At 51.0% G+C, this 14,240-nt stretch overlaps 1 protein-coding gene across 2 annotated transcripts in view; it reads right to left on the reverse strand.

Moving 5' to 3' along the window:
* WDFY4 (WDFY family member 4) overlaps window positions 1-14,240 on the reverse strand; it is a 278,092-nt gene that overhangs the window by 15,622 nt on the left and 248,230 nt on the right. For both annotated transcript variants that reach the window (XM_060286432.1, XM_070043905.1), the window contains 4 exons: window positions 7,966-8,119; window positions 5,491-5,582; window positions 3,172-3,384; window positions 698-845 (listed from right to left, as the gene is read on the reverse strand). In XM_060286432.1, the coding sequence (XP_060142415.1) occupies window positions 698-845; window positions 3,172-3,384; window positions 5,491-5,582; window positions 7,966-8,119 (607 nt within the window). The remainder of the gene's footprint in view (window positions 1-697; window positions 846-3,171; window positions 3,385-5,490; window positions 5,583-7,965; window positions 8,120-14,240) is intronic.

Raw genomic sequence — 14,240 nt, forward strand, 5'->3', positions numbered from 1 at the left:
GCGCAGTATTTGTATGGAGATGCCAAGGACACTGTTCTTGGATTTCAAAAGAAAAACCCCCCCAAAACCTGACCTTATACTCCTTGGGACCAGAAAATTATTCCAGGTGGTGAGACATCCCCAAAGCAGTGCACGCCCCAGGGTGGCACAGACATCAGACTTCACACACACTCAGCTCCTCTAGGAAGCAGGGCTGGGGCTCATAGCCGGGCCATCTGCCCCAGGGCACATGCTCCTGGCCAGTGGCTGCCGGTCCACCTGGAGGCTCAGGAGCAACAGTGAGTGCGGGTGCCGAGAGTGGGGGCTGGAACCCTCCCTTGGGAAACCTGGGACCTCCCACTTGGCTCTGGAGGTGAGGAGTGGTGTGTGTGTGTGCGCGCACGTGTGTGTGTGTTGTGTTTGCATGTGTGTGTTCATATATGTGTCTTACGTGAAAGAGAGGGGGTGCATGTCTCAGAGAGACAGACAGACAGACAGACTGGTGAGTCTTCAGAAGTCAGGGTGTAACAGAGGCGGTCCCAGACACTTCCAGAGCAGAGGTCTCCCCAGATTCCCATTACGCCTGGAGACACAGCCATGCAGAATCAGCCCCCAAGCCCCTGCCTGGGCCTGTGCCTCTGAACCTCCAGAGGAACACCGGTCACTGAGGGGACAGCTGTGGGACAGGGCACCAAACGAAGCAGGGCCAGGTATTCACCTTTGACTGTGACCTGGGAGGGTCTCAGCGACGGCAGGCTGTAGAGAAAGGGCTGTGGGTGACCGGGCACGCTCACAGGTGTGGAGGCGTCCTTTCCAGGGGAAGCCTTCCCTGCAGTGGTCCTGGCCGGGTGGGGTTTAGTAAAGAGCTGCAGAGGCAAGGAGACAGACACGCACCGCACGGGTCATTAGGACAGATGGACAGAAGGGGAGTCGTCCTCGGGCAAGTCGCAGCTGCTCCTCTGCCCTGGGAGCTGCCTGGGCTGAGGTGAGCTGAAACAGAACCATCTGGTTCGACCTTCGGATGTTGCCGGTGAGAGGCCTGGGGCTCTACTTTCTCAAGGTCAGGGCGCAGGGCTGGCAGAGAGCCCTCCTGGTTGCCAAATCTGTCTTCTTCTCCAAGCTGGAGCCCCTGATCCCCGGGAGAGCTGCCTCTCACGTCATAGGGTCAGAATGATCCCCTTTCCTCCGTAGATCACGTCTGTCTTCATTTGCTTGAGCTTTTTCTCATATTTTCCCCTTTTCCTTACACACTCTCTGCAGGCCCACCCATCTGGGCATCAACACAGAATCCTTTAATAGCATCCTCTCAACTATTCCAAAGAGCACAGGCAAACCCCATTAGCAGCCTTTCTTATTTTCATTTTTCTTAGATCTCTGCTGTCAAATTGTCCCTAATGCCAAACTCGACAAAGCATGAAGTGCTGCTGGGCCAGAGAGTGCAGCTGAGGCCAGCTCCAGCTCTCCAGCCTCTCCTCCCAGACTGGGCTTGTGCCGGGCTGCTTTCTCCAGCCATCCAGCACATTCCTCTGCTCCCAGATGGAAACATCCATGGGGCGCCATGATATGGGGGGAGCTGGCCTCGGCTGGGTGCACAGGCAGAGGTGGGGCTCAGCAGGCAGCCCGGGGGTCTCGGAGCAGCCTTGGTTCAGTTGTAACCCTCGATCAGATGCTAGACTGTCTATGGGTGATCAATACAAACAGAAATCAGAACGATGATTTTTAAATGAGCATTAAAGAATGTTCTCCTTTCACAGCAGAATCACGAAAGCACCACAGGCTGGGTCCCTGTAATAGTTTTTGCAGGCACAGCCCCTTGATAGAACAGTGCGTGGTCCTGAAGCATTTTAATCTCGTCTTCAGGCTGGGACCACTTGCGGAATTCTAATTCTAATTCTGATGATTTTTTAGAAATATTTTTGACAAGCTCATATAATATCTCATTAAGCAAAACCAGCATTTAAATTGTGTGATTTCCATGACCCCACTGATGCGAAAATATTTTTGCTTGTGGACTGCTACTTTGAATTACTTGTTTTATCTGTATTATAATATTTTTAAAATTAAAAAAATGAAACCATTTGGCTACCCAACCTTCATTCCTGCAATTCTCTCCTTTCTACAAAGCCTTCCTTGGCCAAACCCGCATTTGGATGTGCGGTCTGTTCTCCAAGTCACCCTCAGGCCCTTCCACGTTTCCCTTACCTAGGAGCTGAGCAAACCTGGGCATGTCACAGTAAGGCCAGACAGAAGAGATGTTATTAGATGAGCCCGTCCAAGCCTCATGGTTCCATGTGGGGAAAGCTGATGCCCAGGATGGTTCTGGAGTTGACTGGGTCTACGCACTCATTTCCTAGTGTGGTTCCTGACTGCCCAGGCTGGGACCCCACAGTCCGTGGGGCTGTGCTTCTGAACCCAGATGGCTGTGCTCAGGGATAAAACATCACTACACCAAATGGGAGTTTGAAGTTGAAGAGGGCTGAGATCAGTTAAATAAGCATCAGGATGTCATTGTAAAGGCACAGCCTCACATCACTACGGGACCATCCTGATGCGGATGGAGGTGATGGAGCCAAAGGCCCATGTAAGGCCCCTACCATTTCACCAGGGGCCCTGGGGCAGAATTTGGATGCTCTCACAATGGGGCCAATATGGCATAGGCTTTGGAGCCAGACAGATGGGGTGAGATCTCGCCACTGTCACCTGCTAATGGTACAACTGTAGGCAAGTTATTTATTTAGCCTCTCTGAGCCTCAGTTTCCTGATCTGTACAATCCCCATACCCAGAGCTTATGAGAGGATTCAGTGAGGTATCACAAGAATAACTAATATTTGTTGAAGGCTTATCGTGTTTCAGGCACTTTCAAGCACTTGGTATCTTAACTCGTTGGATCTTCACAACAACCCTACAGGGTAGATACACATATAAAGAATTATATCTTGTGTGTTTATCATAGAGTCTATCACATGGTCACAGATGGATGTTGCCTTCATCATTATCATTAACGATATCATCACCTCCATCGACATCAGATGGTAATGGAGGGTTGAGCCGTGACATCAAAGGCGCAGGGAGATGACTGAGGACCATTTTGCCTCTCCAGTCCTTGCTTACTCCTCACTCTCCCTCCCATCCAAGCTCATCCTGCACACACTCCTTTAAGAAAGCAAGACGAAGGCCACGGCACGCTGTACCTGTCTGGGCACTTGTCCAAAGTTGCTGACGAACCCCAGGATGGTGCTTCTGATCAGGGGGTCACTGACGCTGCTGAGGTCCATTTTGTCGCCGTAGAAGTAGGGGTGGAAGATATTAACAGCCTCCACTGCGGCTGACCCTTGCTGCTTGTACCCAAAGATGAGGTCTATCCAGTGGTGCAGGTTGGCACTGACAAAGTCACTTTCCAAAGCCTGGAACCAAAACCCAAAGAGCATGAAAAACACAGGTGTCTCATGGACTCATGGGCCCTCTGCCCAGATCAGGACGGGTCATGTGGTTCAGGACGCCAGATCAGCACAGGAAAGATGAGGGATGCCTCCCTGGGTTGGATGAGCACTAAGCAGCAGACATGCAGTCCATCTGAGGACCACCTGATTCCTGCCTCCAGCTAGTGTGGCACAACAGGTCTGACTAGCCTGTCCAGTCCATAAAATAACCTTGAGCAAGAAGAAATGTGGGGGCTTCCCTGGTGGTGCAGTGGTTGAGAGTCCGCCTGCCGATGCAGGGGACACGGGTTCGTGCCCCGGTCCGGGAGGATCCCACATGCCGCGGAGCGGCTGGGCCCGTGAGCCATGGCCGCTGAGCCTGCGCGTCCGGAGCCTGTGCTCCACAACGGGAGAGGCCACGACAGTGAGAGGCCCGCGTACCGCAAAAAAAAAGAAGGAATGTGGGCCTGTGTTTTGATGTCCCAGTTCACCTGAGAGATGGCACATGTTTCTGCTGAGTAGAGCCCAGCTCCAAAGCTTGGTCCCCAGAACCCAAAGATGTGCATTTGGAATTGTCTGGGCTCCCCTTATCGATCCTTTGGGAGGACATGCACACTTACACTTGGGCTTGGGAAAATCAGGTCACCTGGGCCAGGTTAATTTTCTGAGGCACATGGCCAAAGTGGTTTTGAGAAGGCCACACATGGGTAACGCCGCAGGAGGTGAGATGACTGCCGTTACCGAATTCCCAGAGGCAAGGATAAACCAGGGAAGAACTTTCTCCTCGCCAAGGGAGAAGGACAGAGGAAAAGACACAGCTTTGTTGTTACTAGTCAGGCCTGCTGCCAATAAAATTTGCCCTAAATGTACAGTTTAATGTGTCCTAAAAAATGCATGTTAGTCATGTAACCAACACCATAATCAAGATATAGAATATTTACGTCAACTCAAAAAGTTCTCTTCTGCTCCTTTTTGCTCATCTCCTACCCAGACTAACCCCTGACCTGCTTTCTGCTTCCACAGTTTACCTTTTCAAACAAGTCACAAAAATAGAATCCCACAGTATATGGAGCTTTGGGTTGGGGCTACTTTTGCTCAGGACAATGCTTTCGAGATTCATCCTGTTGGTTCATGTACCCGTAATCTGTTCCTTTTTGTTGCTAAGTAATATTCCATTGTATGGATGTATCACCTGTTTAGCCATTTACCAGTGATAGACATTTGGGTTGTCTTTTCTTTTTGACTAGTATAAATAAAACTGATGAATATTTATGTACACATCTTTCTGTGGACAAGTTTCCGTTTCTCTTGGGTAAACACCTACGAGTGGAATTGCTGGGCAATACGGCAAAAGCATCTTCAACTTCATAAGAAATGACCAAGCTCTTTTCCAAAGTGGCTACACCGTTTTTTCCCCACCAGCTATGCATGATGAATTCTGCTTGCTCCACATTCTTGCGTAACTCTTGGTTTTAGCAGTACTTTAAATTTTAGCCATTCTTGTGCATGTGTAGTAGCACCTCGTGGTTTTAGTGTATGTTTCCCTGATGACTAATGATGTTGACGTTGAACAGGCTGTCATGTGTTTATGCTAACGCAGGTATTTGATCCAGGATACGTGACCCCAAATGGCCTCTGGCCTCTACCCACATCAGCCTTTCTGCATTATAAGTCAAGGCCTCCCCAGTCCTGGCAAATCTTTTGGCCAGTGGGAGCCCCTTGGAGCCTCCAGCCCCCTGACCTATACTGGGCAACATGGCCCAGGGCTTGGCCCTGTGCGTAGAGTTGGCTAAGGGCACTGACTTGCCCTCCATCCAACAAGAATCTGAATTTGCTTCCCCCATGAGTCCCACAACAATTGGCACAAGGGCAAAGCCTAATGGAGCTCTTAAAAGAGCCCAGAACCCAAGCCTTCTCCTGCCAATCCGGGGCACGGGACCCAGCTGCTTCTCTGGGCCCTCCAGATATAAGAGCCTCAGAAGTGCTTATCACAGCCATCCACTCGGGCAGAAAGTCTCCATGAACACTGAGGGCACCCTGAGGTCCTCATTCAGGATACCAGGGACTCTGCCATGACCCCACTCAACTCACTTGTCTATGCAGGCTGATGAATTTCCGTGGGTCCCCATCAGCCCAGGGAGGGAGTTGCACGTCCCCCAGTGCTGTGCCGTCCTGCATGCAGCCTGAATGGGGCGAGAAAGAGCAAGGCTTTGGATAAATGGGAGCCCAAACTGGGCTAGGAACCAAGGAGTGTAAATACTGAGCTGTCTAGTACTACGATTCTTGCATAGACCACACTGCTTCCTGCCTCCTCTGTGGGGAGTGACCCCACCCTTTCTGCCTGGAATATTCCTACTGGGGTTCTAAGCCTTCCACCCCTTCAGGCTTCCATAAGACCCTACTTGCTTCCAGGTAGTGCCCGCGCATAAAATGATTATTGTGTCATCATCGTCTGTGCGTCTTCCTCCCCTCTGCTCTAGGCCTTTTCATCCAGGTGCTTTTTATACGGTGCTAAATAAGGAGGTAATAGCAGTAACAATGAAAGCTATCGTATTTTGAGCACCTACCGCTATGCTAGGGCACTATGCTAGGTGCTTGGCACGCATTGTCTTATTGACTCTTCATTCAACTCTATAATTTATGCATTTTCTCTCCACTTTAAAGTTAAGATAGGAGGTTTTCGGAGGGACCTTCCCCAGACACCAAGAAGAGGAGCCTGGCTTCAAGCCCGAGTCTCTCTCCTCCCCATTAGCCACACAACCTTGAGCAAGTTGCTTAACCTCCTGGGGAGTCACTTTCCTACCCATTACCTCCCAGGCTGGTACAAGGATTAGAAGAGAAAATACACATAACATGCTTAGAATAGTTCCACGCATATGATGGTTGCTCAGTAAACACAAGCTATAGCCTTGCTGAAACCCTCCAGAGCCCTCATGGTGCAACTGGGGTGAAAACGTCCTCTCTCTCTGGCCTGCAGGACTGGCCTGGCCTGGCCCTTCTCATCATTCAGTCTCAGCTCACCTGTCACCTCCTCAGGCAGCTCCTTCCTGGGTACCACAGTAACACAGGGTCTCTAAGTCACCTCAAACCATTTTCCTACCTTCTTTCCTTATAGGACTTCTCAGCATTGAAGAGTATTTAGCTTATTTCTTTGTCTATGCTTTCTATCTCCTACCCCTGTCCCCACAAAGAATATAAACACCTTCAGGGCAATCCGCCCCAGGACACCCACTAAATCCTCAGTGTCTAAAACGTGCCTGAATGCAGTATGTGCTTAATAGCCACTTGGTTTCCTGACTTCCCTGAGGACACATGGTCCCTGTTGTGCAGGTCATTTCTGCTGCTGAGCACCTCCCTTTCGGCAGAGAGCCAGCCTCCACCTCCAAGGAGGGCTGGTGCCTCCCACCAGCGGCCCCCTCACCTCAGGTTGGCTGGGACCCCTCCTCTCAGCTTCCACCGTCCCTGATTTACTCCTTTCATGGATCTCATCACATCTTGTGGGAACTACCCTTTACATTTGTCAGGTTCTCATCCCTGATGCACGTGAAGCATCTGAGAATCTGAACACTGCCGAGGCCACCCAGTTCCACGGGCTCAGACTCGACAGGCCTGGGCCTGGGCATGTTCTGAATGCTCCACTGGTATTCAGTCTGCAGACCACTGCACAAGAGGTGGGTGCTCGAGTCAAGGGCTGGGTCTCCTCCCTTGTGCTCCCCTGGGCCCGCACCTGGTCTGGCTCAAGGTGCAGGCCCACATGTGCTGTTTGGAGGAAGAAGGAGGGCCCTGAGGAAGGGGAGCTCTGGGGCACCAGGTGTCTGCTGGCACTGGTTCACAAGTGCCCTCCTCAGGGTGGGTGAGTCCATCCCGCACCTCTGGGTGGGGAGGGCCACACCCTGCTGGGGGTTCTGACCACACACCCCCTCCACAAGCCACCCTGATGTTTACAATGGAGGCTCCCAAGGTACATGTAGTCACCAGGGGACCTGCCCACTGGGGCTTCCTGAAATTTTTGTCCCTCCTCTAAAGCAACAGGTAAAAAAGCATGGCTTATCCTGGAGTGGGGCCTGGAGGGCAGGAAAGAGAAGGAACCACCAAGGGTGCCCATACCACTGCCCATGGACACCCTAGCAGTCTGTGCTGGGAGGTGCAGGATCTCTGGGTCCTGTTCACAGGGCCCAGGCTAACCCATTTGTGGGACTTTGTGGAGGAAAATGGGGCAGAGAGGGGCTGGGGCTCGCCTGAGGTACACAGCAGGGAAGGGCCAGGCGTGACTATCAGCAAGGGCTCCTGCCCCCTGCTCGCTGCCTCACTGCAGACTGAGGCCTGGGGACTCTCGGCAGGAGGTCGTGGGTAGGACCATGGCTTGGTGGTCCTGCAGCCCTGGGGCTGTGTCCTTCCTCAGCTCCCACCTCCTTGTGAGGTGCCGCCACCCAGTGGAGGCCTCACGGCAATCTGCCCACCATATCGGTCTGGCGAGGGCCTGTGTGTTTAGCTGCTCGGCAAAGACACTGATCTCATGACCCACGAGCTGCCCGGCCCCTGCAGCCTCTCCCCGGCTCTACTCACCAAACTCCACGGCGTTGCAGTTGGTCAGAAACTCGGGCAGGTAGAAGAACTCCGGGGTCAGCTCCCTGACGTCACTCATGTTCTCTCTGGAGGCTGACTCCCATGCTTTCTTCATGCTGTGGAACATTCTATCCGCCACATCAAAGCTTCCACCCTAAGCAGAAAAGGGGCGACACGATCAGCCGCATGTGGTGAGAACTCGGGGTGCACAGGCGTCACTAGGGTGGGCCCCCTTCGTCCACTCTGTCCCCGAGGCACGGGTTTCGCCGTTAGAACCTTTCGATCACCCCCACACACACGTGCGTGAGTCAGTCCATGCATGCGTGTGATGGTTTCTTCAGGCATCTATTCCCTCAACCACTCTCTGGAACCCTACAACAGGAGCTTCCATGGAGGGTGCGTGATCCACTGTGATAAAGGGAGCAATGTCTTCCCAGCTTGAAAACTGGAGTTCAGATCAGAGACAGGAAACCACAGTCATGCATCTGATCATCTCCCATATTTGCCGAGGGTCAGCTCTGAATCAGGCATAAAGACAGGATACAAAGGACCAGCTACAGGACGAGGAGTCGGTCAGGCATCCTGCGTGTGAGCCTAGTGACAGAGAAAACGTCAATGTTCTGAGCAGAGGGAAAGACCTTGCGAGGAAAGCAGGTCAGGCCAGGGCCCTGGTGGCACGGAACATAGCAGCCTTGACAAGCGAGAACAGGTCTGAGGATGGAGAACTGCAGGCATATGGTGCTGCCTGCAGCTCCCAGCAAGGCCAGCCTTGTTTCCAAGGCCCATTTCCACAGGTGGCTCGATGCAGTCCCGAGCTTGGCAACGGGGATTGGACCAATTTAGACTTAAGGCAAATTCTTTCTTTGGATTCTCTGCTCCTCTCATCTGAATTGTCAAATCTCTTCAGTTGACGCTACCCTTATTCATCAGGTGATCTTGAGGGTTGGGAGGAGGCAGAGAGGTGCCCGTTGGAGAACTGAAGACGCTATAGGCAGAGGAACTTCAGAAAAGAGTTTCTGAAACTGGGATATGGGTCTGTCTGCTTAGGTTTAGGGACGCCCAAGGGACACCTCTTCCCTGGAATTCAACAGTTCACTTGTCCCCATAGAAACCGGGCCTTTTTTGTAGAGCCAGAACTTGCCTTCTTTCTGCCACCCTCTGCAGAATGCACATGTGGCCCCAAGAACAAAGGCGGAGAACCCAGAATGCCAGCACCCTCCTCTGCCCCACCAGCTCCCTTCAATCTTCACGGGCCCGAGATTTCCCATCGGCAGCAGCGGACGAAGGGTAAAGAATACGCGAGCACTTCACACACGCAGAGATACTCTCTCTTTGTCCTCACAGAAGGTGCATCAGGAAGGAATTGGTATTTCCATTTTGCAGGCCAGAAAACTGAGGCTTCTCAAAGTTTATTAATTTTTCCAAAAGAAATGGATGGAAGAGCTGGGGTCAAAACCCATGGATGCAACTCCAAAGGGCATGCTTTGCCCTCATGCCGGTTACCGGGGGGAATCCCGGACCTGGGGCATATGATCTATTATGTGTGGCCAAGGGGACTCAGCTCTTTCTGAGAAGGAAGAACCTGCCACACACCTGAGGGAGGCCACACCAGGGCATCCTGGCAGGCTGGTCAATTTTCTGGGTCAGATGTGAGGATCCAGTGAAACCCATGAGTCATTCTCTGCACAGGGTCAGGGACACCAAGAACCCCAGTAACCCCTGGGTTTGCAACCAAACACAGTTCTTGCTCAGCTTAAAGATGTGGCTTTTCTCCAAGATGGCTTTGCTCTTGGTTAAAACTAGGGGATGACGCCCACCATCAGATTCAAATTGAAAGGGAAACAAAATGAGGGGGAGTGATTCTAAATAAATCTGCCCCTAACGAGTCGCTCATTGAAATGTCTTAGGAGCTTCTCATATTTAATCTGCAGCCGACGCCTTAACGTCTGCGGGAGATTGATGCCTTCTCGTCGTCCTGCTTTCCCTTTGCAGCTTTTATGAGTGCTGATGGTAATCTCCTGAGAAACAATATGATTTGGTAATAAAAAGATTACCTGTATTAAATAAAAATAATATATACATAGGAAATATTGTTAGTGCTACAAATCTGGTTAAAGATATTACCACAAAGAAAAATGTTATTTTTTTCACAGCTGTCTAATACATTTTAGCAAAAGTAATATCTTTAAAACTTAAGCCTGTATTATTTATAAAGGAAGCAATAACTGATTTTCCTATTTCCTATATTAATAAATGTATTTGCATACATTTGTTTCAAAATTAATGGGTTTGCTCACTTCTGCAATACAAAAGAAATGCCAAATTCCCTGGAAGGAAAAGTGGAGCTGCTTTGTAACTCGTAATTGTAAGTCTGTGGGCTGACGCAAACTCTGGTGGCTCCCAGCGAGAAATCCCACCAGGACCTGATTCTCAGGAAAGGAAGGAAGGAGGAAAAGAAGAGATGATAGAAGAAAGAAAGGGAGAGAAGGAGTGAGGCAGAGAAGCACAATCAGGGTTTGCAGAGTTATCTCCATAAGGAAAGTCTGAAACAAAATAAAGCAACAACAAAACTAGGTCTAGAGGTTGGATGGAAACGAAGTGACCAGAGAGAATTACTGGGCCAAGATCTGCTCCTAAATCGATTCCGCCGATACTCGTGAATATCAAGAATAATGAATCCTACACGTATCCAAACAGACCGAAAAAAGTAATAGCAAGGCCACTATTATCAACAAAGGAGCTACCTCTTACTGGCAGAAGACTTTTCCCAGGTGACATTAAAGCCAAAAGACAAGGCGGCTAAGTCTGGAGGTTTCTGAAGCAAAAGGTAACAGTCTTCAGATTTTAGGCACAGCTGACATCACTCGTATGTAAAGACACCAGAAAGATATTCTGAATATTGAAGGGCTCATAAATAATACAATCCTAGATATCTTTCCTCAAAATCCTTTAAGAGGTGCTCAATTTTACTAAGAGGTGAATCAAAATTAAAAGCAAAATAATGAGGGAAGAAGTGGCCAACAAGGACTGTTGCTGAAGATTGACAGGAGTTAAAATCAGAGTAAAGTTCATGGATTAGGGTGCATTGATTAAAACTGGTAACACCTTGACAGGAGTTTCTATATCTAAGGTGTTATTCCTTTTGCACAAGGACACAGAGTCTATGTGCACCTGTGTCCCTGGACAGGCATTTCGGTGGTAACACTCTTAAACCCCTCTCCAACAGGGGAGGGAAACTACGTTGAAAAAAAATTCAGTTCTTGACCCACACCCACGGGAAGTCCAGTAACTGCATGTGCTCCAGGACACTTAACACAGATGTTTTGATAACATGTGCTGGAAAGTCTATTCCTCCTTCAGTGGGACTGACCCAAATCAACACACCACCACACCTAAATAACGCGACTGGTTTTATGAGCAGCCTGATGACCCCTTCTCATATCCTTTCCAGTAATTTAAAAGTATCCCACGTAAATAATTCACTTACAGGACCCTGTCAGTACATCAGTTGACCTAAGCGGCTGTCGCTTGTCCATCAAAGAGGCAGCGTGCAGGGCGAGCAGAGAGCATCGTAGCTTTAAAACCAAGAGGACTTGGGAGGGCATTTCAGCGCCACTTGCAGCGTGGACTCCGGGAAGTCTCTTAGTCCCTTTAATGTCCCATGCCCTCCTCTGCAAACTTTGGATGACTGCTGTGGGTGTGAACAATGTAATGTGTGTGAGTGTGCGCGCATGTGAGAGAGTGTGGGTGAGCGTGCGTGTGTGTGATGTCTCAGCTGGAGCCAGGCACACGGGAAGAGGTACTGAATGAGCCCAGCTGCTGCCTCCCTCCCCCTCGCAGACCAGGACCTCGGGAGCGACCCTAGGCTTGGGCCCTGATCTCAGCGTGCATGGGGAAGGTAACTATGGGCTCAAAAGAAGAAAAAGAAGGATGTGGAAGTTATTAGAAGTAGAAGGGAGGTACGAGGGGAAGTGAGGAGGGGCAGGGTCCTGGGATGGGGCAGGAGGGAAGTAGCGTGTGGGTGGTCAGGGCAGTTTTTTTTTTTTAACATCTTTATTGGAGTATAATTGCTTTACAATGGTGTGTTAGTTTCTGCTTTATAACAAAGTGAATCAGTTATACATATACATATGTTCCCATATCCCCTCTCTCTTGCGTCTCCCTCCCTCCCACCCTCCCTATCCCACCCCTCTAGGTGGTCACAAAGCACCGAGCTGATCTCCCTGTGCTCTGCGGCTGCTTCCCACTGCTTCCCACTTTTACGTTTGGTAGTGTATATATGTCCATGCCACTCTCTCACTTTTTCCCAGCTTACCCTTCCCCCTCCCCATATCCTCAACTCCATGCTCTAGTAGGTCTGTGTCTTTATTCCCATCTTACCCCTAGGTTCTTCAGGGCAGTTCTGAGGCAACACCACCACCAAGGAAGTAAAGGGGCCAGTGCGGGCTTCCTCGGGCTTGGGCGTCCCCCTCAGCGAGCTGCCGGTCCGACGTGGATTTGGGAAGCTGATGCACCAGTTCAGCTGCCTTGTCTGTCTTGCTCTCTCTCCACTGAGGGCGGGCTGACCCCAAGCAGCCGTTAGCTTTCCTTCCTGTAGGATGTGGCCTTTTGAAGAAGGCACTGCCTATGCTGAAGGGAGGAGTGTGCACACCTACGGAGCGCACGGCAACAGCAAATAGTTCTCATGCTGGAGCTCAGCGCCAAGTCTCACTTAGCCCTCATCACCCACTGAGTCAGGGGTCAAAGGAGGAGGAACGGAGGCTCGGGTACTCAACACCACCAGTGAGAAAGTTCTAGCGCCAGGACTTTGTGCCCCGTCTGCCAACTCTGTCATGTGCCTTTTCGAACACTCCCCCCCTTGAGTCAGTGTAATAACAGTTACACCTTTATTATGGACACAACTCCACGCGGGGCTGGAACCCACGGAGCCCCTAAGTGGATGGCCTGTGGTGGGCCAAGTGCTGCCCACGGCCCTTGCTTCTCTCTGCAGTTGGCATATATGTCTTACACAAAACCAGCTGTCTCACCTCAGGTGGCGCAGAAAACCCTTCCCCACTGCTGGTAACAGCTGACTTCACACGGGCTGTGACTTAACACAGCACTTGATTTCAGTTTCTTATTCAAAACAGCAGCAGCGGAACTGTGCCCTCGCTGGGGCGCTGGCTGCCTTGCTCTGCCCCGCCTAGGCTGGGTCCCAGCTCAGGCCTGAGAGCAACTGGTGCTCTTGCCAGGGTGGAAACAGGGGCCTGGGCTGTGGCCCCAGCCTGGTTTGGCCTGCGGTTGCTCAACTGACTGAAGGCTCACAGACACTGGCTCCCAGTAGGCGAGATTCCTGAGAATCACAGCATCCTGGGAGGCAAGCCCCCAGCTCGGCAGACAGTGGTCTCACACCCCAAGGGATGGGGATAACAGAGCACATAACCGACCCGTGCCCGGGTCACACTGCCGGCATGTCCACCTGCTCAGGTCACACTGTCTGTATACCACACTTTCTGGACTGTAAGAGGCTATCATTGTAATAACAGATTTGAGGCAGAAAAACAAACACAGCAACAGTAGAGGTAGACATCAATTCTAAGACCAGCCTTATTAGATTTAAACGTGAAGAGAATAAAGGAAACCTTATACCTAGGAATTAGAATATGTCACACTGCAATTCTTAGGCTGTCCACGCCCCTCTGCACCGTGCCCTGTGGACAGGCCACGGCCCAAAGAAGGCTGTACCCGCGTTCAGACCACACGGGGTGAACTCACAGGCACCATCTCTCCACACCAAGGCCATCCCAGCCGAGCCGTGGAGTGAGCATGTCACTCTGCATTAGTCACGTAATAGCCAAGAGGCAGAGTTTGTTTACCACAGAACAGAAGAGCACGCACTTCCTTATGCTGACTCTTATAGGTACACCAGCTCTGCAAATACTGGACATTCGCACGTCCCTGCTCTCAGATAAGTGAGAAAGGCCTCGCTGCCTGGCTTCTGCACCTCTCCACCTTTCCTATTCTTCTCCACTCCGTGATCCAGGCTGGGGTTGGGGGCTGGAAGTCTTGGGCTGCTGAGAATGTAGTGAGGCTCCTTTCCTTGTCACCACACAGGGTGTGAAGCAAAGGTCTCTTGAGAAGAAATGAGTCTGCCTCCGAGGAGGCAGAGTGGGATGGAGGGAAAAGCCTGACTCCAGGAAGATGCCAGAATGTTCCTAAGGAGGTCTGCACAGGCCCCAGGACTCCCAAAGGGGAGGCAAGCACATTCCTCCCAGATGTAACTGTTGTACACATTC

Source organism: Globicephala melas, chromosome 16 (assembly GCF_963455315.2).
Source record: "Globicephala melas chromosome 16, mGloMel1.2, whole genome shotgun sequence".
Lineage (NCBI taxonomy): Eukaryota > Metazoa > Chordata > Mammalia > Artiodactyla > Delphinidae > Globicephala > Globicephala melas.